This window comes from Daphnia magna, linkage group LG2 (assembly GCF_020631705.1).
Source record: "Daphnia magna isolate NIES linkage group LG2, ASM2063170v1.1, whole genome shotgun sequence".
Lineage (NCBI taxonomy): Eukaryota > Metazoa > Arthropoda > Branchiopoda > Diplostraca > Daphniidae > Daphnia > Daphnia magna.
The window spans coordinates 17,714,633-17,739,699 of record NC_059183.1 but is presented as its reverse complement, the minus strand read 5'-3'; the positions used below and the strand labels follow the sequence as shown (position 1 = coordinate 17,739,699).

General features: G+C 40.7%; 5 protein-coding genes and 1 long non-coding RNA gene across 11 annotated transcripts; 2 read left to right on the top strand and 4 right to left on the bottom strand.

Moving 5' to 3' along the window:
- The first annotated feature begins 1,527 nt into the window (after nucleotides 1–1,527).
- On the top strand, nucleotides 1,528–5,525 carry LOC116918040 (leucine-zipper-like transcriptional regulator 1). Of its 3 annotated transcripts, none has more exons than XM_032923699.2 (20): nucleotides 1,528–1,729; nucleotides 1,800–1,975; nucleotides 2,039–2,210; nucleotides 2,268–2,404; nucleotides 2,469–2,586; nucleotides 2,651–2,814; nucleotides 2,870–2,945; nucleotides 3,001–3,071; nucleotides 3,144–3,251; nucleotides 3,310–3,388; nucleotides 3,482–3,670; nucleotides 3,734–3,842; nucleotides 3,934–3,957; nucleotides 4,025–4,095; nucleotides 4,164–4,440; nucleotides 4,522–4,700; nucleotides 4,773–4,840; nucleotides 4,899–4,980; nucleotides 5,052–5,186; nucleotides 5,263–5,525. In XM_032923699.2, the coding sequence occupies exons 2-20, from the start codon at nucleotides 1,836–1,838 to the stop codon at nucleotides 5,392–5,394; spliced, it is 2,331 nt and encodes a 776-aa protein (XP_032779590.1). In that variant the 5' UTR covers nucleotides 1,528–1,729; nucleotides 1,800–1,835; the 3' UTR covers nucleotides 5,395–5,525. The 3 variants fall into 3 exon arrangements, with proteins under 3 accessions (XP_032779590.1, XP_032779589.1, XP_032779591.1); XM_032923698.2 differs by having other exon boundaries at nucleotides 1,530–1,729; nucleotides 1,792–1,975; XM_032923700.2 differs by lacking the exons at nucleotides 1,528–1,729; nucleotides 1,800–1,975 and having other exon boundaries at nucleotides 2,068–2,210; nucleotides 2,268–2,400.
- A 195-nt stretch (nucleotides 5,526–5,720) lies between these two features.
- On the bottom strand, nucleotides 5,721–6,603 carry LOC116918041. Of its 2 annotated transcripts, XM_032923702.2 has the most exons (4): nucleotides 6,401–6,599; nucleotides 6,266–6,317; nucleotides 5,972–6,193; nucleotides 5,721–5,901 (listed from the first exon to the last, which is right to left on the bottom strand). In XM_032923702.2, the coding sequence occupies exons 1-4, from the start codon at nucleotides 6,479–6,481 to the stop codon at nucleotides 5,765–5,767; spliced, it is 492 nt and encodes a 163-aa protein (XP_032779593.2). In that variant the 5' UTR covers nucleotides 6,482–6,599; the 3' UTR covers nucleotides 5,721–5,764. The 2 variants fall into 2 exon arrangements, 1 of the variants encoding a protein (XP_032779593.2); XR_004391373.2 differs by lacking the exon at nucleotides 5,721–5,901 and having other exon boundaries at nucleotides 6,061–6,193; nucleotides 6,266–6,330; nucleotides 6,401–6,603.
- Nucleotides 6,604–7,278: 675 nt separating this feature from the next.
- Nucleotides 7,279–9,083, bottom strand: LOC116916545. 3 transcript variants are annotated; one of them, XM_032921803.2, is made up of 4 exons: nucleotides 8,798–9,072; nucleotides 8,651–8,711; nucleotides 8,320–8,591; nucleotides 7,279–8,251 (listed from the first exon to the last, which is right to left on the bottom strand). In XM_032921803.2, exons 1-4 carry the CDS (start codon nucleotides 8,853–8,855, stop codon nucleotides 8,124–8,126), a joined length of 519 nt encoding a protein of 172 aa, XP_032777694.2. In that variant the 5' UTR covers nucleotides 8,856–9,072; the 3' UTR covers nucleotides 7,279–8,123. The 3 variants fall into 3 exon arrangements, with proteins under 3 accessions (XP_032777694.2, XP_032777695.2, XP_032777696.2); XM_032921804.2 differs by having other exon boundaries at nucleotides 8,320–8,571; nucleotides 8,798–8,869; XM_032921805.2 differs by having other exon boundaries at nucleotides 8,093–8,251; nucleotides 8,316–8,591; nucleotides 8,798–9,083.
- A 1,217-nt stretch (nucleotides 9,084–10,300) lies between these two features.
- LOC123469753 lies at nucleotides 10,301–10,848 on the bottom strand. Its single transcript, XR_006643094.1, has 2 exons — nucleotides 10,724–10,848; nucleotides 10,301–10,648 (listed from the first exon to the last, which is right to left on the bottom strand). It is a non-coding gene; the product is annotated as an uncharacterized LOC123469753 (long non-coding RNA).
- LOC116918034 (putative fatty acyl-CoA reductase CG5065) lies at nucleotides 10,766–13,220 on the top strand. The gene is made up of 9 exons (XM_032923690.2): nucleotides 10,766–11,106; nucleotides 11,169–11,411; nucleotides 11,483–11,628; nucleotides 11,690–11,808; nucleotides 11,899–11,952; nucleotides 12,045–12,177; nucleotides 12,295–12,538; nucleotides 12,605–12,858; nucleotides 12,924–13,220. The coding sequence occupies exons 1-9, from the start codon at nucleotides 10,909–10,911 to the stop codon at nucleotides 13,033–13,035; spliced, it is 1,503 nt and encodes a 500-aa protein (XP_032779581.2). The 5' UTR covers nucleotides 10,766–10,908; the 3' UTR covers nucleotides 13,036–13,220.
- A 5,713-nt stretch (nucleotides 13,221–18,933) lies between these two features.
- Nucleotides 18,934–24,991, bottom strand: LOC116917034 (regulatory-associated protein of mTOR). The gene is given in 20 exon segments (XM_032922387.2): nucleotides 18,934–19,629; nucleotides 19,698–19,823; nucleotides 19,895–20,060; nucleotides 20,123–20,550; nucleotides 20,618–20,734; nucleotides 20,796–20,902; nucleotides 20,974–21,138; nucleotides 21,199–21,280; nucleotides 21,364–21,458; nucleotides 21,525–21,664; nucleotides 21,732–22,035; nucleotides 22,098–22,250; nucleotides 22,319–22,387; nucleotides 22,389–22,727; nucleotides 22,796–23,104; nucleotides 23,165–23,473; nucleotides 23,548–23,979; nucleotides 24,061–24,182; nucleotides 24,246–24,348; nucleotides 24,458–24,991. Coding segments are annotated over 20 exon segments (3,957 nt in total). The 5' UTR covers nucleotides 24,644–24,991; the 3' UTR covers nucleotides 18,934–19,424.
- Nucleotides 24,992–25,067: the final 76 nt, after the last annotated feature.

The window sequence follows — 25,067 nt, the reverse complement described above, 5'->3', positions numbered from 1 at the left end:
ATTTCCATCCGTGTACGCGTTCATGCCCGGAAGAATTTGTCTATCCATCCGCCGACTGTACAACATCAAGGGCGACAACCATAATTAAGGTCACGTCCGGTTTATCAAGAGTTTCTTCCGGAATGTTTGGCTTTCCATATTCCCAGAGTTCGACCAGCACGCCTAGATGAAGTTTTACGTAATTAACCTTCATAGGAAGGCTTGGTCGTGACCGTACGTATAGAAAAAAAAGCACAGCCTGGTTTCCCCTCTGCAATTTAATCAGTCGGTCGAATTCTCGCTCAAGATATAGAATGAAAGAGACAAGGTTTTCATTCTTTTTTGTTTACAAACAGGATATTCGTTCTATGGGAAAACCGCTTACGGCTCCGTCAATCACTTACGATATTAAACTAGCAAAATATTAGAAATTTAGAGGGAATTTTAATTGGTTTGGTAGTCGTTTACCTTTCTTTGTTGTGACTGTTTCAAAACACAAAAGGCAATACAAACCATTCACGCTTAATGATCGCACTTGAGGAAGCTAGCAGGACCGAGCAATATAAGCTTTCGACAAATTAGATTCCATCACGCACAAACAAAAGGTAAAGAAAAATCCAATAAGCACTAGGGCACATGGCAATTCACCTGCACGTCCTGGAAAATTTCTAGTCCTAATTTTTCTTAGCCATGTTTTTTTTCCCCCGAAACTCTGGCATGCGGAATATAAGACGACCCACCTGGACATGCATAAAAAATACCAATTAATGTTACGACGGTGTCCTCAATATAGCTCGATTTTATAGCAGGTGAGACCTCTATTTACCATGGACAGACATATTGTTTCCTTTTAAGCGTGATGCGGTGACCGACCGTTTTCCAGCAACATATTACCCGGGGCTTTTGGAAGAAAAGTGAACTAGAAGGTTTTAGACCTTAATAGAACCGAACGTCTATGGCAATGTGCTGCACCAGGTATTACGACCTTTTCCCATGCGCACCTGTCGGCGCGGCATTGGAATAGGCTGCCCTACATAACGATATTTAATATGCTAACTCCACAGTGATTCGTACCGGGGGTATCGTTAAATACGTTGTACGTCATAAACGTATCGAGGACCACGAAAGTCCGGCAACAGTTGGAGAGATATCTATAATGGTTCTTCCACACATACGAGCATGGAACCATGCGATATCACGTAAGCACGTTTGCGATAAAGGGAGATGACGAGGAAACACGCGTCCCGGAGATTCAACATGAATAACAGAATTTGCCGACGTTTTTGCATTTAGCGCATAGGAGAGATCTCACTACCAAGTTAGCAAGTTTACTGCAGATACATCTGGAATTCCGGATCTTACAGCAAGTTTGTGCTATGATGGCTCTGACACTCCAAGTCGCAGTAAGAAAAAATTCTTTGAAACGAGGTAAACAAGAATTATTATTTTTTAAAAATTCTATTTGGTGTTTAGCCTTCCTATGACCTCGAAGCCAGAGGCTCGGAGTTCTTTCTTCCCTTTTGGACCTTCCCGTACGTGCTCCTTTAGTCATACTTCATGCTTCAATGTTATCGATCTTTTAACGCCGTCTGCTAATCCATACACTTCTCCAGTCTTGAGTCTTGACTGAAAGACTGATGTCTGAATTGTCTAACTCAACTATAAAAATACTCAAAATAATAGAAGAATAAGAAGAAGCATACTTTTTCAATGGCTTAATATTTTCACGCCTTGAGTACTGGTTGAACTGGTAAATATCCTTTTGTCTTTCTCCTGTAATTTAACTAAGTTATATTAACAAACCTTGTGTAGCATTACAGGATTTGAACCATAGTGAATAAGACTTCATATTCATAATGTCTGACAGTTTTTCAAAGATTGGCTTCGACCATAATTGGCCTGAAACAGCAGTATCTCTCACTCTTGATTTGGGTCCATTTGAAACGGTTCACAAGTGGAAACGTATGCCTGATTGTGATGAATTTGTTGGTTTCAAGTAATCTGAAATATCATCCATGTTGAGAGATTTGGTGAAAATATATTTCATTGCAATTTACAGAAGGAGCAAGCACACTATAGTAGCACACCAGGAGGCCATCTATGTTTTTGGAGGTGACAATGGGAAGAACATGCTGAATGACTTACTAAGATTTGATGTTAAGGAACAATCATGGGGAAGAGCTTTTTCCACTGGGCAGCCTCCCGCACCACGATATCACCACTCAGCTGTGGTTAGTTAACATGCAATGAAGATGTAGAAGCTTCATTAATATATTTTGTTTGATTAGGTACATGAGTCGTCAATGTTTGTGTTTGGGGGATACACTGGAGATATTCATTCAAATTCTAACCTAACAAATAGGAATGACTTGTTTGAGTATCGTTTTCCCACTGGCCAGTGGGTTGAATGGAAGTTTGTGGGAAAGTAAAATATTTTGCGAGATTCCTATATTGCTTGTCCTTTGCCTTACGTTTGGTAACTTACGCAGGACTCCTGTGCCTCGCTCTGCTCACGGAGCAGCAGTGCATGGAGGTAAGCTTTGGATATTCGCAGGCTATGATGGGAATGCTAGGCTTAACGACATGTGGACTATTTCTCTTCTGCCGGTAACATCTTTCTTAGTTATCGTAGAGCATGGGGGAATTATTGAAGTTATTCATCTCGGATTAGGGTGAACCGCGAACATGGGAAGAAATTGTCCAGATTGGAGAATGTCCGCCGACTTGTTGTAATTTTCCTGTTGCTGTGGCACGCGATTCTATGTTCGTTTTCAGCGGCCAAAGTGGAGCCAAAATTACGAATAATCTCTTTCAGTTTCATTTTAAGAGCAAATGGTACGAACTATTCTGTTGATCTTTCGTACATATTTTAATTCTACTCATTTCCTAGCTGGACACGTATCACGACGGACCACATCTTGCGATGTGCACCTCCCCCTCCTACCCGCCGCTACGGGCATACTATGGTATTACACAGTCAAACATGAATAAACAATATGAACATGGAGGTTTTCGTTTCAGGTTGCTTATGACCGTCATTTGTATGTTTTTGGTGGAGCAGCTGACAGTACTCTCCCAAACGATCTGCACTGGTACGTTTTTATCTTTTTCTCAACTGCTAATCCATTAGTTGTCGTAGTTCAATTAAAATTCTTTTTTTCTAGCTTTGACTTGTGTACACAAACTTGGTCAGTAATTACGCCATCCGCAGATTCTCACCAAATTCCTTCGGGTAGACTGTTTCACGCGGCCACAGTAGTTGGCGACGGAATGTATGTTCATGTATGACCAAAATCGAATCTATTAATTTAATTTCACCGATGAGATTAGGTACGTTTTTGGCGGAACGGTTGACAATAACGTCCGAAGTGGAGAAATGGTTCGCTTTCAGTTTTCAAGCTATCCAAAAGTAAGTTTTATAAAGAATTTTTGCACCCATTTTGTTATTTTGTTGTACTGGTGTTTTCACACTGACCGGATTCATTGTAATGATGTTTGATAGTGTACTCTTCACGAAGATTTTGGGAAATTACTAGAAACCCGCCAATTCTGCGATATCGAATTTGTTGTGGGACCGGATGAAAATCCTGTTCGCATACCTGCCCACGTAGCTCTTGTTGCCGCTCGGTCACAATGGCTCAGGACTCGAATCCGTCAATCAAAAGAAGCTCGTGATAAACATTTAGAGAAGGTAAATGAAATTAAACTTTTCTTAGCTTTCTTAGCGAGCGTCTCATGCTAAATGTGTCCTCAGGTTTTCGGTTCCTCCTTCGTCCCGTTCAAAGATTTACCACTTCTTGAAGTACGTCTTAAAGACGCTGTCCCGGAAGCATTTGAAATGATACTTAACTTCATATATACAGGTTTAAACCAACAAATATGAGAATACTTGAATGAGAAGCAATTAAAATTTTATTTTTTACATGTACTCCATCATAAATTTCCGTAACCAAGATTCAATTGACCCTACGTTGAAAAGTGAGTTCTTTTTGTATTAAGTAACAGTTTTATAGCAGCATTTAATCCTGTGGATTTACGTTCGCAGCGGGAAAGGAATCAGCAACTAGTAATCGCGTTGTTTTGCTCATAATGGACGTTTACCGACTGGCTGTTCAGGTACTTTACTGGACATAAGCTTGGCACTTTTCACCTTTGTATTAACTGCCATTTGAACAACTCACTAGTTTCACATGCGTCGTTTGGAGCAATTGAGTGTACAATATCTAGAATCCATTATCAACCATCGGAACGTGTTGGCAGCGTTAGCAAATGCCACCACATTGCGTTTATACTTTATCAAAGAATTTTGTCTACGTTTTGTTGTCAAAGAATCCAATTATAACGCCATCGTCATGAGCAATGAATTCGAGACATTAGATCAACCTCTTATGGTAGAAATCATACGGCGACGGCAAGTGCCGCATGTACGTGCGCCCGTTGAACCACAGTTTGATAACACAGGTACGTAGTTGCTCAACTAGTCCATCTTTCGTCGTTCTTTAAGTTTGTCGTTGTCAAACTGATTTGTTTTGATTTCATCAGGCACAAATCTCGAACAAGACATGGAATTATTTGTGCGTTCAATTGGAAAAGAATTTTGTGATGTTACACTGGTGCTAGAAGGAACGTCCATTCCGGCGCATAAAGCCATCCTCGCAGCACGATGTTCTTATTTTGAAGCAATGTTTCGTTCCTTTATGCCCGAAGATTCTACGGTGAACGTAAGCATGATACAGCTAATGTGAAAACAAATTCGAAATCAAATTGTCTTTTTTTTTTTTCTTTTCTTAAAGATTGCCATTGGGGAGATGATTCCTTCCAGACAGTCATTCGATTCCCTTTTACGCTACATTTATCATGGGTATTCAAATAAATGCCTGAAGTACAATAAATATGTAATAATAAAACGTTTTCTCCAGAGATGTAAACATGCCCCCAGAAGATTCCCTGTACCTATTCAGTGCCCCATTTTTCTACGGTTTTACCAACAACAGGATGCAGGTTATTACTAAATTCTGAAACTTAAACTACTTGAAATATTTATAGATTTTATTATTTTTGTCGGTGTCTAGGCTTTCTGCAAACAAAACCTCGAAATGAATGTCACGTTTGAGAACGTGATACAAATTCTCGAGGCAGCCGACCGTATCCAGGCTACCGATATGAAGAAATATGCTTTAAATCTGATCGTCCATCATTTTCCAAAGGTATTAACAAGGCTTTTGGCATAGTCATCGGTTAATCAATTGAACAACTTTCGGTCATTATTTCTTAATTTTATAGGTGGCAAGAATGCCTCGAATACGCAGCTTAAGTCGAGAGCTGTTGCTCGATGTCTTAGAAGCGTTAGCTGACGATATGAGTGATTCAAAACTTCAAGATCTATCGTGCACCAGTCTGAACAGTGATGCCTAAAAAAACTTTTAAGGGTTTATTGATGATTTGTAAAAAGTCGATGTTAAAAGTTCATCCTAATTGATCACTTACCTGTCTTACGCTTACAACCAAAGTACTATTTAATATAATCACGCAAATTACGGACCTAACCAGTATTCGTTATTTTATAGCCTACTCTACCATTTTAAGTTTGTTGATGTGAACGTTTTGTTTCGCATGATGTTTTTCCACAATATTTGTTTGACATTTTCGCAGTTTATCAAATCCAATGACGATTACTGCCCGTTATAGAAATTCTGTTTCAGAAATATGTTACGAAAGAAAGGAAGCCAACTGTATATGTATTATGGGTTCTTACAAAGCTTTTTATTTGCTTTCGCTTTGTTGTTCAAAAGACATCTGCGTTCTCGTCATAACCGACTGGTTGCCCAGACAACGAATCACATCGATTTAGGTCAGCTCGCTCTTCATTTTTCAGTTCAAAGTAAAAGCAGCAAACAGCCCACCAAAGGTAGAAGGCCAAGACTATAAATGTTACAAAAATGCCATTAGGGTTTATCGAATCGAAAAATCATTGCCGCAGCACAAAGCTTACTGATCACGAATAGAATAAACACGATGGGGATAACTCCTAACGAATTTCTCACTAGTCCCACAGCTATAAACACCGCTACAAAACACCTTTCGAGAAGTTGGACGATTAGCCACGACATTACTATGTGACGTCGACGACACTGGGCACCGTAGATCAGTAGAATAGAAAATATTGCGAGTATGAAAGCAAAAACGGCGATAGCGATCGTAACATCGAAGGGCCCTAGCATAAATACGATTTAGTTATGAGGTAGCTAATTAGAAAAAGACATTTTATTAACAAAGATGACTTTACCGTTGACAACGATTCTGCTGGAGTGCAAGACACCAATCGTAACGTTAGCCAGCTGTTAAATGAAGCTTACAAAAAAACAATGTGCAGAATATACTATTCAAAAAACAAACGTCAGAATTAACGATGAATCAATACCATATCAATAATGCCGATGATTTTAGCAGTTGTTTGCAGTGAGCAACAACACGAAGTCGATTTCATTTTACAGGTCATCATAGGCTCATTGATCAAACCTATACGTGCGACCGCTACTAATTAGAATCTGTAACACTACTAACAAACTTCATGATATCCGAGGAGCTCAAGCTCTACCCCCGGCAGTACACAATGTTTTGCCTCACGACGTTTTCCAACTGCGCAGCTTCGGTGCCTCTTTTTGGCTATTTAAAGCCTCATAAACTATATAAGATTTTTAAAAAAGAATATTTGTATATTTTGACGGTCTTAGGTACGCAGCGATGCTAACAAACGATTTTTATACATCTCATTCTATGTTTATAGCGCGCAACGAAAATTAGCGAACGTAAGAAGGAAAGCAGTAAACTAATGGAGCCATTCGGTGTACGATAACAATTAGCTTTCGTTCGCATATAAATAAATAGAACCTAGCATAACGCCTGACTTTCCGTTGAATTCAAATAAATATGGAAGTGATCCGAGTTGACAATTGGGTCGGCCTACCACGACAACGAAAAGTATATTCTGATTCTTCAAGATTGTGGATCATGCAGTAATCAACATTACAACGCCAAAGTGTGAGAACTGAGCATCTGACTAAAGACACTCTAATAGACTAGAGACAAAAAAAATTTAGTTTGTTTGGCAAGGATCGTTGAAATACTAGCTACAGAAATAATCAATTCTTCAATGTCCCACCTGACATAGAAATAAATAAATAAACATAAGTTCTTATTGGCTATGGACAAACGTTAGTTTATTTTGTAAAGAATCTTTCTGATTCATATCATTTTACTATTATTATTTTTTAAATCTGCAAGACATCCTAGGATGAATAGAAAACATTACATAGTAGCTTTTATTCGAATAGCTGATGGAGAGGAGGAAGTAGAGAATAGTTTATGAAGCGCTAGAACATATTTGATATATATTGATACAATCGTAGTTGATAATCTATTGGCAAGCAATCGCTTTCGTAACGAATATTGTACGCATAAATTTCAGTTCCAAAAGAAATCACAAGTAGTACAAGAGCACTGGACCATGACTGCAACAACAGCAAAAAAAAATTCACTGTGCGGTACCTTCGACACGTTATGTAAGAATCTAGCATAGTAACAAACGACGTACGTCATGAATTGGCAATATCCGGAGGCAGAAAAAAAAATTGTTTGAACTATATCTTGTACCATGACTACAACACTCTTCCAAAACATATAATGATAATAATACAGTAAAGAATTATTCTTAACATGATGATTTTCATCACATTAGAAACTTTACTGAAATGCGTTCAGCCTGGAAATATGGAAGCATCATAGGAATCAAAACCGTAAAGAAGAGAAACTACTGCAGTCTACCATGAGCTTGCAACACATCGCTTTTTCGATGAGACACCATAGACGTTTCCTACATTTTAGGGAAAGTACTCGTTGCAAGTTCTTCCGAAACTACCATATGGAACATTTCGAAAATGAAAACGTATATTCGTTACGATGCTTGAAACGGGAATGGAGACTGAGTTAATGTACGGTTTTGAAACTTAGATCTTTGTCAAGGTTACTGAAAACAGAGAGTTACCTGCTGTACAAGGTATAACGACACAGAGGATCCACTATTATTGGTCGACAAACAAAAGAACAAAAAACATTGAGAGAAGAATTTCATGTCGTATATTTGTTCAAACATCAGAAGTAGTGCGATTAGTCGTGGCTTTGACAAGCCGGTCGTTTTTCCTTTTTTCATTTTCCTTGTCTTGGAGTTCGTGATAAAAACCGTGAACGACCCACCAAAGATACAGTCCTAAAGCTGCAAGGCGTAAGAAAAACATAAATCTTGATAATCTGCAAACATTTCAGGGATGTGCACATACGTACTCATCTGGATGACCATTGCACCAACATAGAGTATTCCAAACCAAGTTCCTGTCGAAGCGAAGAAGAAACTTCGGATCAGCATGTAGATATCGCGAGTGCAAGCGATGAGTATTGTCGCAAAAAGCCACGGCATCATCAGTTGTCTGTGGTTATGGTAGACGGCATAAATAAGTAGGGCCGAGAAACTGGCCAAGATGAAAGCGACGAGAGTATTCGAAATATAACTGAAAGCCTTAACTCCGTCGTAGTCTCCTAACAAGATGCAGAGAAACCTAGCAGTTATAAACGATGCAACAAGTGAAATCGCAAATGAGGCATCACTCATAAATACCGACAAAGTCGATCGTGCTGAGTTGGTAACTTCGAAAAAATGCAGTGGCTAAGTTGACGAGCTGTTATAGAAAGAAAAAATGAAGTGCAACAGAAAAAAAAATTTGAATAAGCATGACCAATAGCCAGGGAAAATTATCAATCGTACCAAGTGAAAGACGCTGATAACTTTGGAGCCTTTCCGGAGAGAACAACCGCACCAGCATTGTTTCATATTGGCTGTCCAGTATTACAGTTTTCTATATGAAATGGCTGTATGGTGAAAACGGAATGAATCCCACACCGTCTCCACCGAGAGCTGTTGCACAACTTCATGACTTTCTCTTCGGGAGAACGGTAGAATAGCTTTGTTAATAGTGGCTAGCTATGTGTTTATTTTCCTTATGGCTGTAAACACGTAAGAGTTGTCTATTTTTGTAATAATAGCTTCTATGGTACCGTTTGTTAGTAAAGCAAGATATCTTTTTAAAACAATAGCGATTCCTATTTACTCACATGGACTGACCAGTTTACAAGATCAGTTCCAAAATCAGAGATTTCTTCAGTGAAAAGAAATCACCAGTAGTTTATTGATTTATACCAAGAATTATACAGTCGTATACGAATGCAGGCTATATCGAAAATTGTGTCTGCCTGATTTCCTCAATTGTATTTCTGCATATAGGGTATATCTGACACTGAACAGATCCCCGGATTTTTTTCCAGTTATACTACGTTCATCGTAAGGAAATGAAAAAAAAAAATAATAAATTATGCGTTGTAATATTTTTACATATATATGGTATTAGTCTATACATAGAAAAAACGACCTGTACCGATGAGGCTGAAACACTGCAGGGTGCAAATAATTTTTCACTTGCAAAAGAATGTGCTTTGAACGTGACATTTGCAGGCTTGCTGGTTCTTGTTTTTTTTAAAGTTTGTCAGTGGATCCCCGTTGGCTAACAGATTAAAATCCCCGCTTGAATTTCAGCACTTTCACTTTCTAACGCATCGTGCAGTATACGTTTTTTTGTGCTCAAAATGACTCCGTGAATATTTGCACATGGAAACGTTATTACGTTGCACTTGGCGGGCAGAATTTTTCTCATTTAAATAACCTTTTTTTGTTTTACATTTACATTCTCAATGACAAATCAAAAAATCTTGACTGTTGATAATGTGCAGGGTTTTTTTAAACTGCCGTGAGCTACAGCGCTCTACCGAACAGCAACTATTTTTAGACCAAAGCAATTAAATATTTCTTTGAAGGTCATTTTGTATATACTCAAGTTGCACCGAAGCTAAAGTCGAAGTGACGTCATTGTTGTACCGTTCTTTACAATTAATCTTCAGTCCGAGGGAGTGTTCCTAGCGTGAAGCGCGCTTGTTTTCCCTCTCGGACCCTAACCTGCATTTAGAAACATGTTTGAACAAAGCCAGATTGCATGTCAAACTGAATAAACGACGTGAAAGATTAAACTTTGCTTGTGCAATACACTATCAAAATATGAGTCGATCATCCGACCCACACAACAATTCTTTTAGCTTATGGATGCAGTAGTATACTATATAACAAAATGACTTCACGTGAAAGTTGGTTGAAAGATTTCTTGCCGAAGTAGTTGTCGTATAAAATTATTCTTTCAGAATAATGTTGCCACCATACCGAGATGTTCGAAAGGATGTATTTGAAAAAAAAGCACAGGTTGCCTGTCATTTCCTTGTCGTATTTGAGATGTATACAAGGAGTACGCTAAAACAAGTAAAACATGGCCCTAAATTACCGAAAATTCATTTTAGTGTTTTTTGTTTTGTTTTAATGGTAGGACATAAATATATTTCTTTTTTAATCCTTTAAAATTCAGACATTGGGTTATAAAGACATCCTTTAGTTCCATCCCTATGGACCACCTGAAAATACTGCAATATCGATGTGTCGAAACGGGTGGAGCTAGTGATAACAAAAGCGTAACCAGAACAAGCCACATGAAACGGGGACGCGAATTATGCCGCCTCCCTGCCATAAATTTTTTGAAAACATAACTGGCCATTAAAAAGAAAGAAAAAAAAATGTTCTCTGAGTCCATTGTACCTGTTTCGTTCGCAGAAAAGTAAAAGGCGTCCGTAATGTTACTGGGCCTTCAGTTGCGCGTGTTACACGGTGAACAACAGTAAGACTTGAGTGCTGTCTTCTGTTTTAGAAAACGCTGTTAGTGTACCTTGAGAGCTTTCGGTAGTTATTTCGTCATCGCTAGTCTTGAGAAAGGAAAAACGAAAATGGCATCCGAGAACAGTATCGCCGATTTCTTCGCGGACAGGTCGGTTTTTATTACCGGATCGACGGGGTTTGTCGGTAAAGTGTTGGTTGAGAAGTTGCTCCGCGCGTGCCCGAAAATCAAACGTCTCTACCTGCTGATGAGAACTTCTTCAAGTAAAGATATTGCGACCCGTCGCAGGGAATTAATCAACAACCAGGTACTATTTTCCTTCGTAAAATAACTTTTTCCTTCGTTGCCTCACAGTGGCACCTCGTGCAGGTGTTCGCCTGGTTGGATCAACCAAGCGCGCTGGACAAGATTGTCGCCATCGCAGGAGACATGACTTTACCAGGACTCGGGATTTCAGCTTCTGATATGCAATTACTCGTAGATGAGGTCTCGATCGTCTTCAATTCTGCTGCCAGTGTCAGGTTCGATCACGAGTTGAAGGATGCACTGGAAACTAATGTCAAAGGACCGAGACAACTGTTGGCTATATGTCAGAAAATGAAAAAGCTTGAGGTTTGTGTCCTTACCTGCATACGATTTTTAGGATTTCAGGTCATAGTAGACGACTTTTTACATTCAAACAGGCATTTGTTCATGTTTCAACCGCTTTCAATAACCTAGACAAGGATGTCGTCGGTGAAATGATCTATCCCTCACATATGGATCCGATTAAATTGCTTAACTTTCTAGAGAGTATCGATGGAGATTTCACAAAGAGCATCACAACCCAGTAAGTAACAAATCAAATTCTATAATGTTGCTTGAGCTTGACACGGAACGAACGCTCTTAGATTACTCGGCAAATCAAACCCCAACACATACACATTCTCAAAATCCCTGGCTGAACAGATTCTAGAAAGGGAACGATTTAATGTTCCGCTGGCCATCGTTCGTCCTTCTATCGTAACAGGTGGATTTGTTTCACTAACCTACATACAGTATATATTGACATTGTAAACTACTACGAGAGATTAATAAATATTATTGTTGTCGCACTCAGCTGCCGCTAAAGAACCTACTCCGGGATGGATCGACTCGCTATACGGGCCAACCGGTAAAAAATATTATGAATGCTTGACTGATTTTTATTGCTAAAGTGCCCTGAGATACTAAAGGTTGTTGTGCGTTGTTTTATCACCACGAAAGGTCTTATTGCGGGTGGGGCAAAAGGTTTCCTCCGGCTCTTCAAGTGTGATGCAAGTTGTGTCATCGATCTGATTCCAGTTGACTACGCCGTCAACCTTATGATAGCAGTTGCCTGGCATCAAGCAATAACCAAGTAATAAAGAATTATTTTATGTTGCAATTCACCTGTATTCTGTCGTAAACGTGAACTTATTGTTGACACCCTTTTTCAATCTCCAAATGTCACTGACCTTGTCGAATTGTGTCACAGGCCTTCGCAACTTACCATCTATACATCTTCTACGAGCTATCACAATCCAATTACTATCCAACAGCTCAGATTGTTATCGGAAGACGCCGTTATTAAATACCCACCGAAAGAGATTATGTGGTGCCCGAGTGGTGAATGTACCAACCGTGACTGGTATTTCCGGATCAACGTTTTGTTCACTCATTACCTCCCAGCCTACTTTCTGGATTTCATCAGTCAACTAACCGGCAAACGTGCCAAAATGGTACCCTATCCTTTAATTACAAATTCATTCGCCATGGTGATCTATTATTAACAAATTCAAAAATAGGTCAAATTGTATGAAAAAGTGTTTAAGGCGACTTCAAGCTTAGGTTTCTTCAATTGCCATCAATGGCAATTCGTGAGTGAAAACTCACTGAAAATCCGGTCCAAAATGTCGGCAAGCGACCAACACGCATTCGATTTTGATGTTCGTCAACTGAACTGGCGCACATACTTCGAGATTTATGTTCAAGGCATTCGACAGTTCATTCTGAAAGACGATCCTAGCACTCTCCCACAAGCCAGAAAACTTCTTGTTAGGTATTACTTTCTTAAAAATCAGAAAACTTTGTTATCATTTTTCATGCCGTTGATTCTTTACTTAGGATGTACCTCCTCAAGTTATTCATCCGCTCATTGGTGTCGCTCTGTTTCGTACTTTCGGTTATAAGTAAAACAAGACATATTTTTCAGAGCTCCATTTCATCTTTATTGTAAAGCAGGCATTCGTCGAAGGCTATCTTGATGTGCAAATTATCATGACTTTCTCTTTGAAGGTAAAAGTATATAGCGAAAGAATCACAAGTTAATCTTGTATACATCACAGATAAATTCTCGTATTTGAATACAAAATATTTAGCTGTTAGTACTGTAGCTATTAATACATGGATATATCGTGGCAATATTCCAGAAAGCTCAAGGAGCTGAATTTATTTTTATTATTTTTTTAAATTTACATTTGATAACACCGATGCAAAGGGCCATCTTCGATCCTCTCTTATACTATGGTAGAAGCGGCTCACCGCGAGCTTCTTGGCAGTAGCTGTAAACTGTTAGCCAAAAGTAAAGCTTAAAAACCTAGATGTTCGTATTTGAAAAAAAGAATAAATTTACCGATAGGGATTCTTGCGAATATGCATCCTCACTAGTCACATGATCGACCTTACTGTTTTTTTGGATTTCTTCCGATAGATGGCGGCATTTTCGCAAAGGGTCCTCCATTTATCTTTTATACGTTTAATCTTAAATTTTTAAATATCAATTTAATCTTTATACGATAACGGAGCATTCCAATATCATTTTCCCGTAAATTTAGGCTAAATGGTGTGAGATTGCCGAGCAGTTTAGACTTTAGACTGCCGACCCGAGTTTCGGATATGATTTTCTTGACGATAGATGGTGTTTAAAGAACAATCACGAAAACTAGGGAAATCAGGCCGTGAACCTACTTTTGAAGGCTGGGCTTCCAGCGTCGACTAGCAATGGACTTCATATTGTAACAGATTCACTGGGTTTCAGGGATGTATTCAGTCATAGACAGCTTACACGACCCACACATACAGCATTACACAGACAGCACTGACAGCACCAACAAGTAGACTGAATCACTACATTGTACTGCCCCTCTGGCCGGTCATAGACGGGCTTTTGAGTCCTCTGACATCCGGCCAGAGTGGCAAAGTCCATGACATCGCACATTTGCATCTCTTAGCATCCGGTGCTAAGCGACAAAGACATTGGCGCTACATCCCCCTCCTACCTACTGACATGGGTTCCCTAAACTGGATAACAAACCCCACAAGGCATAACAAATAGAGTCCCCTATGTTTTCTACTTTACCATTTGGTAAAACTAATCCGGGTTAAACACCAATATTCAAATGACTGCATTCGGACCGGGCTGGCCTTGATCCTCTTCTTTTCCTTCCTCTTCGAAGGATCTCCTGCCCGGGCTAGCTCGTCCCTCAGTTCTTGAATCTGGCGCTGTAGGTCTTGCACCTTGTCAAGGCCTACTGCCCCGACTGCCGGTTTCTTGCGCTCTCTACGCGCATCCTCAACCCCCTCTCAAGGCTGTTTTTACGGCATCCGCGTGAAGTCTCGCCTCCTCCAGGAATTCTTCACACGATTTAATGCCCAACAGTAAAGCCTCCGTAGAGAGCCGGGCTCAATCCCTGAAAAGGTGGTCTATGCGCACCTCTTCAGCCATGTCTGGCTGAACCATGCGGCACATATCCATAACATCATGGTAGTATTCCGTGATGTCTTCCTCCTTCCTTGGACCCGCATGCGAGCTTCCTCCGTCTGCCGCTTCAGGTTTATCGCCACGAACTGCTTCAGGAAAAGCGTCTTGAGCCCACGCACCTCTCGTAGTGTGCTGGCTCGTCCTCAGTTCCGGCTACTTGGACCTCCCGGTCCTCCCAGTGCTCTGGGCGTGCGTTTCCGCCTCAAGGCCTACAATCCATTTGTAGGCAGCACCCTCGAGCGAAACATCAATAGCCCTTGCAAGATCGTTATTCGACCAACGATTATGGCGACCAATCCTTTCGAACCGGTCTATCCAGTCCATTGCGTTTTCCTTTGGCGTGCCCCGGAACTTTTCCGGCTCCTTGTAGTGGAACATTAGGCGTTCCGCCATGTCTTCCTCCTCTTCCAAAAACGGGTCCCACTCGAGTTCAGGATCTTCCAGAGACTGTCGGCTGCGATCCTCCTACGCTGAATCCGCCGCGTCCCTGTCTCACCGTTGCCGCTTCCTGGGAGTACTAAACGCTCTAGGCCGTAGGCCTTCGCGCAGGCTTCTTCTTTCCAAGCCCCCCTCGCTGCTCGTCGTTCCTCGCTTCCAACGACTGTCCGCTGTCGCTACCCGACGATCTGTTGATGACCCCGGAGGTATCGGCTTCCACGCTAACTTTGCGTTTCCTGTCGGCAGCGCCTTCCGCCCACGCCGACCCGCCACACCTCTCGGTTTCCAGTCACCGACCCCTGCGTTCCGAGCGAATTTGGGTCGTACGACTTCCTCCGCTGCTCGTCGATCCTTTCCTGGACACTGGAGACTGACACCTGCGGGATAAGCGACTCGCGGTCGTCGAACTCCGCCTGACGCGTGCGTGATCCTGATCACGATCGACGACCCGCACTTCCTGTCGCTTCCGTTACCCGCTCCGGTACGTGCGTTAACCCCTCCTTCGTTCCCTACCTCACGAGCCCCTCGTGCGCTTACGTGCAGCTACGGACTCGTATGTCCCTTCCGTCACAGCACCCCTGCTTCCGGATTCCCAGAATCCTGGCAGCTCTGTGCGTCCTCGAATTCCTCGCCCCATGGCTCGGAATCAGACTGGAATTGTGACGAATCTGGAACCTCCCGCGGTAGGGAAACTTCCCTGGACAACCACGTACCTTTCTGTTCCAAAGTGAGGTCCACTCACTTCTCCAGGAGGGCCTCTCGAACGGCCCTTTGACCGAGATGAAGCAGCGCTTGCTGCCTGCAATCCTGTTGAAGATCGTGCTAGAGGTGTTGCCGCCCTCAAACCCGAGTAATAGGTCTGAATCTCCTTGGCGGCCTCTTCTGCTGCTCGTCTACGGCTCCTTTCCCCAGCGTCTATTATCACACCAATCCCGTGTGACATTCACACGAGGATCCGCTGCGATCCCACTTCCAAATACAGCTCTCCCAGACCGTTGCTGTGGTCTCGTGCCCGGTAATAAATTGCCGAGTTCGATTTCCAGAGACCCCTCACAGCGAACGCCTACCTGAGTTAAAACGTGACCTGGTCAGTGGACAACGCAGTAGCATCTCCACCATGTAGCAGATTCACTGGGGAAAGGGATGTATTCAGTCATAGACAGCTTACACGACCCACACATACAGCATTACACAGAGACAGCACTGACAGCACCAACAAGTAGACTGAATCACTACATTGTACTGCCCCTCTGGCCGGTCATAGACGGGCTTTTGAGTCCTCTGACATCCGGCCAGAGTGGCAAAGTCCATTGACATCGCACATTTGCATCTCTTAGCATCCGGTGCTAAGCGACAAAGTACATTGGCGCTACAATATGAAAGGCCGTGTATATGAGAAATTACGTTTGAATTGAAGAAGTTGAAGAAATTGAAGATTGATTTTCACTAGACGTAATTTGAATGGTACAGTACAGTATATTTTCTAATTCACATGTTATTTCTTTCAGTTGTTGTTTGATGCCAGACAATGTTTTTATATCTTAAGGTGCAGTTCTTATCCGCAGCCTTGCAGTGGGAAAAAAAAGGCAGTGGAAAAAATCTGCTCGTAGTGCTGATCTGCGCAATGGCGGCTTCATGTAAACAATCTTGAAATGACCTATCAATAGTAATTTTGGTTTGTATTAGGCTTTCACATGCAAGTCTATGACAAATATTTATATTAGCTAAACTGTTATTGAACATAGGACTACACAGTATTAAAAGACTCTTCCCTAGGTTTTCCTTCCTTAATTGTAGACAAGATGTTTGAAGCCGTTTTAACTGTTAACCCAGGAATTTCCAGGGTCTTTTATGACCGGACAACGAAACCACCCGGGACAACGAAGTGGGAATGATTTGATTTACGAACGTTGCTTAGACAAATGATCTCCGAACGATACCCTTCCCACTATTTCATTTTTGGCCAAATTTCAAATTTTGCTTATAATACATGATTCCGATTCAGAATTCAATGAAAATCATGATAATCAGGTTTATTTTTCTATTGGTTTTATAGTTTTTGATTTAATCTTTAAAACTATAAATTAAGTTGGTGCGCTAACAGCACTGTTTTCGTTAATTTTAAAACGGTTGCTTTAACGAAAAAACCAATAACGAAATCGAAATCAGCGTTCAATTTCGAATATACCGTAGGATTTTTGGAGAATTTCAAGAGATGTCGTTTTTGGCCGATTTTGACAAAAGTGGGAAGGCTATACCCTTCTAACTTTTTCATTTTTGGCCAAATTTCAAATTTTGCTTATAATACATGATTCCGATTCAGAATTCAATAAAAATCATGAAAATCAGGTTTATTTTTCTATTGGTCTTATATTTTTTTATTTAATCTTTAAAAACTATAAATTAAGTTGGTGCGCTAACAGCACTGTTTTCGTTAATTTTAAAACGGTTGCTTTAACGAGAAAACCAATGACGAAATCAAAATCAGCGTTCAATTTCGAATATACCGTAGGATTTTTGGAGAATTTCAAGAGATGTCGTTTTTGGCCGATTTTGACAAAAGTGGGAAGGCTATACCCTTTCCACTTTTTCATTTTTGACCAAATTTCAAATTTGGCTTATAATACACGATTCCGATTCAGAATTCAATAAAAATCATGAAAATCCGGTTTATTTTTCTATTGGTCTTATACTTTTTGATTAAAACTCTAAAAACCATAAATTAAACTGGTGCGCTAACAGCACTGTTTTCGTAAATTATTAAAACGGCTGCTTTAACGAGAAAACCAATGACTAAATCGAAATCAGCGTTCAATACAGAATTGAATAGAAATCACGAAAATCAGGTTTATTTTTCTATTGGCCTTATAGTTTTTTATTTAAACGTTAAAACCAGTTAAATTAAGTTGGCTTGCTGTTAATTTAAAAAACAGCTGCTTTAACGAGAAAACCAATGACGAAACCGAAATCAGCGTTCAATTTCGATTATACCGTGTGATTTTTTGGGAATTTCAAGAGATGTCGTTTTTGGCCGATTTTGACAAAAGTGGGAAGGCTATACCCTTTCCACTTTTTCATTTTTGACCAAATTTCAAATTTTGCTTAAAATACATGATTCCGATTCAGAATTCAATGAAAATCATGAAAATCAGGTTTATTTTTCTATTGGTTTTATAGTTTTTCATTTAAATGTTAAAAACCATAAATTAAGTTGTTGCGCTAACACCACTGTTTTCGTTAATTTTAAAAACGGCTAGTTTAACGAGAAAACCAATGACTAATTCGAAATCAGCGTTCAATTTCGATTATGCCGTGTGATTTTTGGAGAATTTCAAGAGATGTCGATTTTGGCTTATTTTTGAGAAAAGTGGGAAGGCGGGATGAAGGCGGGGATGATCACCGCACGCTTCATAGGACATGTATACGGAGTCAGTTTTGCCGGAAGAGCAAACGGTTTCCGAGATATTTTGGCGAATTGGCGACTAGGCCGGACCCTATCGGGAACATCCTGAACGGAGTGAGGGCCCCTAGTATCATACGAAACTCCGGTCGGCCGTCTAAATTACTCGGCAATCTCGCACCGTTTACCATAAAATTACGGAAACGGAAAATTACGACAAACGACTGCTCCGTTGTCTGCCCTTCAACACCAACACGATACCAATGTCCATGTCCTAACTTGGAAGGTGGTAAAACGTTTAAAAGATGAATGCAGGATCCTTTGCAAAAATGCCGCCATCTATCGGGAGAATTATCAGAAAAAAGTGAGGTCTGCCGACTTGACTAGTGAGACATGCAATTTCACAAGAATCCCTATCGGGATACGCGTAGATCCTCATTGCAGATTGGTAAACCCGATCCAGTTTCCAGAACAATGGCAAATACACTAAGGCGTGGAATTCACTTTCATTTAAATAAAAACTTTAGAAACCCATATCCTGTTTGGCAGTGACCAAAGTATGAAATGGTTTTTATTTCAATCTTGTCTAACGGATGTGGCCGCCTGCATATTTTTCCTTGTTGACAGAAATTCATATGAAAGGGCTCTGTACATGATTCCTTTAATTGCGCTACACTGACACGGATTGAGAATTTCAACCAAAATAAAGTTAGTGTAAATCTATCTTTGTGGGCCTTTAATAACCCCAAGTAATAAACATGAAAACATTCCCAATAAATGGAAACAGCTAAGACAGCAGTAGGCCTAAGCATCGAAAAATACGTCTCGGACACGATAAGTTTAATTCAATGTAAGAATTAACATAGAGGAGGCTTCATTTTTAATTTTTTGCTCACAATAGTGATTGTAACTGGGCATTTAACATATGCGAGGTCTCGCGGCTCGAATTGAAAATCTCCAACAGAAAACGTGGGGGAAAAAAAATGCGATCTTGAGGTCGTCACCAAGGGGACATATCCTACATTTTCTACTTCTTTGACTTATCTGACGAGAAAACAGAAATCATGGAGTCCATGCCTCCAGCAGCTAGACATACTCGATGAGGGTGAAAGGTGAGGCATGACACAGCTGCAATCTTGGAGCCCAAAATACCACCACCATCATGATACGCAATGGTGGAGCATACTTCTCCCTCTTGATCGTGCACGCTAATATGCTGACCAACTATTCCACTATTTTGTAGGAAAACATTAACAAAATTAGTAAAGTTCTAATTTGTTCCAAACTCATAAACGCTTACCAAGCGAAGAGGTTAGCTTTTGGATGCACTGCCATGGCAGTCATTCCTTGCGAATTCGGCGCTGTCACTACAGTATGCACCGAGGTAGGATGCCGTGGGTCCATGAACCTTATGTCACCCGCCAGACTTTCGAAAATCACACAAAAAGTATAGTGAAGTTACCCAAATAGTAATGAACACGCCAGAACAGATGTTACCTGCCGCTCACCAGGTTGGTGGCTCCATCGGTCGAGATCCATTCGCAATCAATGACCCAAGCGGTGTGTTCCCTCCAGGTCATTACCCTAGATTTTTGGGCGTTACAACGCTTGTCAAATAGGCGAACTGACCCATCTCCACATGCCGCCACAAAAAGCGAGCGATCTAAAGTAAACTTGTTGAGTTAAGAAAATGCGGTTACATGGGTTTTTCAAACTTGATTAAACCTCGTGGACTATGGTGGATGGAGGTCACGCAGTTTTCTGAGCCAGTTGGAAAATCACTGACTTTCAGTTCACGCTCTACGTCCCAGATGCGGATCAACCGAACATCGCCTGTCGCAAGCAATTGTAACGAGTCTTGGTTCCAATCCAAAACTAGCCCGGAACATCGAGTAGATGGAGTCATTTCAGCTATGCAATTCCATGCAGAGACAAGCGAAACTGCTGACGAATCTTCAACAGTACCAGAACTTAATCGGGATCCTGTTCGAATAAAGTCTCGCCAGATTCTACAGGATCCATCATCTGCACCAATAAGAAGTAAAGCATCGTCGTGTCCATTGACAAATTCCATTGATGTAATTCGAGCAGCCCTGGGTTGTTGTTGGTTGTTAAAATGGACGAGGCGAACGCTCCTTTCCCAGTCCCATACACTGTAGAATAAAAAAAGGTTTCTTTGAACTACCATTGTTTAAATCGACACAATAAAAATATACTTACGTGCATCCATCTTTATCTGCTACGGCAAGCCATGGGTCATATGGATGAAAGCGGATAACAGAAGGTACAAGTGGATTTCGATTGCAGAAAACTTCCTTCATTTTGGCTTTAGTAGGTCTACGTAAATGAATTTTTGGATTATGCTTAATCTTATCCATAGGAGACAACCTCTTCTCACCTTTGACATTCTTCTTTGGCTTCACGACGAACTGTAGCATTACGTGCATATCGCCACTCACGCGTATAGTACATTTCGGTGTCCCGCTCACGAGTTCTCCCACATATCTAGTAGAAAATGAAAATATTCTAAATTTTATAATAAAACCTTACCGGTTTATAATCATCGTTACCGGTACCTCAAATTCAATAGACAATTCCTTTTCATGATTGGGTTTGCTATTCAATTGGATATCTTCATTAGACGCGGCTGGTTCTGCAAAATGTTTTGCGCACCATTCGATAAACCCAGTGACTACCAAAGGATCTTTTAATTCTTTGGAAGTTTCACCTTCTTCTACAATCTTATAACGATAAAAAAAGATAAAATGTTAGCTACGTCAATATAACTTAAGCTTCATTACTGTAGACGGTATGCTTCGCTTTCTTATTCTGCTGAACGACGGAGTAGTCCGTTGGACAGACGCCGGTGGGGGAGAGTCGCCACTGACAAAAGCATAAAAATAAAACAGATTACTTAAGGTAATAAACACAAAACCTTGTCCATCTGAATTCAGTTAAATCATTACATGTAAATAGTTTTATCCATCGAATCGTTACTCGAATTGGAATAGGTATATGCACGTCCAAGATCGGTATCCCGGGCAGCTAAAAGTTCCTTTGCCTGAAATATGAATTGCAGGTTAGAGCTGCTGCTCGGTCATTTAATTCTTTAATACCTTCTTAATACCTTATTTCGCACATAATCTGTCAACTTTTTTGCCATATTAGAAACCTCAAAGTAAGGATCTTTCTCCATGTTTGAAAGTCCGTGCCACATTTTGACATATATCGTATTAAAAGCAAGACTAGGCAAAGTGGAACTTGCTGCTATTACAACCATATGAAATTGGTTAATCTTTAACTCACTGTTTATGTTACTGTGTACACATCTTACTAAGGCTACTGAGAGAGGAGATGGAGACCGCACGTCGAATGTGATCGGGATTAACGGAATTCGTGGAATGGTAAAAACCACTCTCTGAAAGTTCCGGACTTGTCCCTAGGTTCGTTATGTTCGATGAAGCGGCCCGAGAACGACGGCTCGGCCGTTGTAGACTGCCAGAAGAAGTTAGCGCTACTTCTACGTTTGGGGAAAGCAGATTTGAATCTTTGTTCTTTTCCTCTTCTAACTGCTGGATTGCCATTTGGATGAAAGTCGATTCAAATATCAAAACAATCCACTGCAGTGCGCTTACGATCTAGAGTGCAAAAAATTGAAATTATAAAAACGCAAATGTAAAGTAAATGGAAATTTCTCTACCTCTTTACGAACCAACGGGCTAGCTTCTGAGTTTACAACATTCAGCAACTGTAAAGCCACTGCCTGGTCAATTTTGTTGGCAAGCTCATTGCGCTCAGTCTTGCCTCCACTGCGAATAAATGTTCCTAAGGCGTACGCCGTGGCAGCTCGGACCTGATGTACAGAAAAATATCGAATGGAACGTACAGTGAACTAAATGGATTGTTTGCTAGCGGAAATACCTCTGGGATAGGGTCTCGTAACAACGGAAATAGTTTTTCGTGTGCGGAATCTCGAATGGCCGACCAACGAGGCAGCTATGGCATTATGCCAGGCCAAACCAATACCGATGACGAGCCATTGCCTTAAAAGCCTGTCCTTTTCATAGACCATTTCAAGTGTGTTGGAGATAAATGCTACTTGTGCCACGGCTTCCTGTCCCACCGGATGATTCCAGACTACTCTAGAAACCACGAAGGCGGCCAGAGTTCGTTGATCGTCTGGTACGGACGTATCTTGCAGAACCGACAAAAAATATTTATGTCCTCCATCACGAACTAGATCCGCTTGACAGGTTACATCAACTGCGAGAATTTTTGTCCATATAAATAGCAGTAATGGACGCAGTTCACGCGCGGAACTTTGAAGCAACTGTGGATGAAAACGACAAGTCCAATAGTTACGTAAGACTAAACGAAGATGAAGTATTTAAAGCAGACCTTTAAAACGTATGGAAAGATACCGACTGACAGTGCCAAATTCACTGCCCAAGGTCCCAAGTCTAAAAAACGTCCCAACAACTCAAGCGCTCTTAATCGATGCACCTGACTCAAAAGGACTTGCAGAACAATAGGCAGCTGCTCCGGAGGAGATCTTTTCTGCGACCCATGCGAAAGCCAAACTTGAAAAGCTGTCAATTGCTCTTCAAAAAAAGGCGAATTCTGGAAAGTTTCTTTGCCTTCTAAGATGCCTGGTAGCTGGGAGAGGCAAATGTCAAGGGCTAAATCCCATGCCGACCACATGGGGTGCTAAACAAATACAGAGTATTAGTAAATGTGCGTAATTTACCTTAAAAACGCTAAATTTGCCTGAGAAGTAGGCGGCAACTTTGGCCAAGAGACTGGTGTGCAGTCATAGGATTTCAATATCCTTTCTGCTAAAAGGAAATTTCGGAAAAGACTAGCCACGAGTAGATCTTGCCTAAACAGACGTTGAAATACATCTCGGGGGAGCGAGTTCCATGCTATCGTATCAGTTATAGCAGTAAAAATCCAATTTAATTCACCCAACATGGTTCTGCGGTCGTTGAGCTGTCCGGGTATTTTGTCTACTGATTCAAGCGTCATTCGTGGCACCAAACGAGAAGTGTTTTGTAAAACAAACCATCGTAGTGCAATCTATACAAGCAAAAAAAAAAAAAAAAAGGAATGGTAGTTTCTGTTAGCGTGAAATCTTATGTTATCCTGCTAACCTTAATAGGGGTGGTAAGGCATGCAGTAAACAGATCGGCTGGCAGTTCAGCATTCATAGGAAGAATTTGATTGGTTGCGCATGCTGCCAGCTGAATGCACTGTTTGAAATTTGGAGGTGGTGTCATCTGGGAAGGTAAAGTGTTTCGGGATTGAGCCATCAGTTGTTCGTACTCCCTTTGATGTTGGTCTGCGAACTGCTGAAAAGCGTCCACGATCATACCGGCATTTGAACAATCGAATACGTAGATTGAGGGAGACCACATCCAAGTTTGTAGGTCGTAAATTGAGAGTGGTATATATTGTGTATAACTACGATTGAACACCCAAATTTCCCCATTAGCCGTTGGTTTTGGTACACCATGTCCGTTATAATGAAAGAGCACTCGTTCATCTTTTGCATTTCTTCGAAGAGTAGACGTTACTTTTTTTATCTGTTTTCAGATAATAATCAAAAATATTGTAACTGTACTTTGTACTATACAGTCAACTGCCAGTAATAATTTTGTATATACCTCATCAGCTGTAGGGTCTAGAGTTTGTTTATAGCGGGCACGTGGCTGCCACCTCTCATACTGCTTCTGTAGGTTGACACCAATAGCTTCTAATGCTTTTTGTGGACTCATGGCCAAGGGATCTATGAGTCTCAGAAACCCCAGTGAGTAACAATATTTTTAGCAATATTTTTTATATGGTATACCTATCCAACATTCCAGTCTTGCACATGGTTGAGTCTTTACTACATCAGGAGGATCTACTCCGACATTGAGGCATAATATCAATGCCACACTCACTGTTTTCATCTGAAATTAAAATAATACCTTACAATTATTTTAAAATATGGCCCTATATGTCAACCAACTCTTTAAAAAAACTGGAATATAAAAATAGCAGAATAACATATCCCATTACCCGATCCTTTAATCTCCAGTTTTGAGCACATTCTTCTAATCCTTCAATTCTGTCAGTATGCCTTTCAGACGAAAAGGCTAGCCCAATTGCCCAATCCTCATCCTCTTCTTCTTGACCTTGTTCTTCAGGTGAAGGCGAATGAGAAGTATCACGTTGGAAGACCGAAAGCTCACCCGACATGTTCATCGATACAACAAATTCTTTCGAATTTCTTATCCAAAACTAGAATAAATCCAAACTGCAATCGTTCAAAACGAACTTCCAACGACTCTTTCATTTGATCCAAAACTGTAAAATTTCATACTTCATCAACACGAATTCAAATGATGTTCCCGTGTTGTGTACTTTTGTTGCCTTTCTGAAGAAGCAGACGGTTTTTGTTGCAGTAAATGCAGCAGTGCAGCGAAGTTGCCTATATTTCTCCAAAGCAAAATCGGCAAAATACCCAAAATAGCCGAATTAGCGAGTGCAAGGACGTTGGAGGTGGAGCCCGTAGACAAAAGTTTACACCTTGTTAATTATTGCTTCTCTGTTTGTTAGTGCGGACTGTATGATCTAGTTAGCCTTAAATATATTTTACATAACGTCGGAAAAAGGAAAGGGAACGATT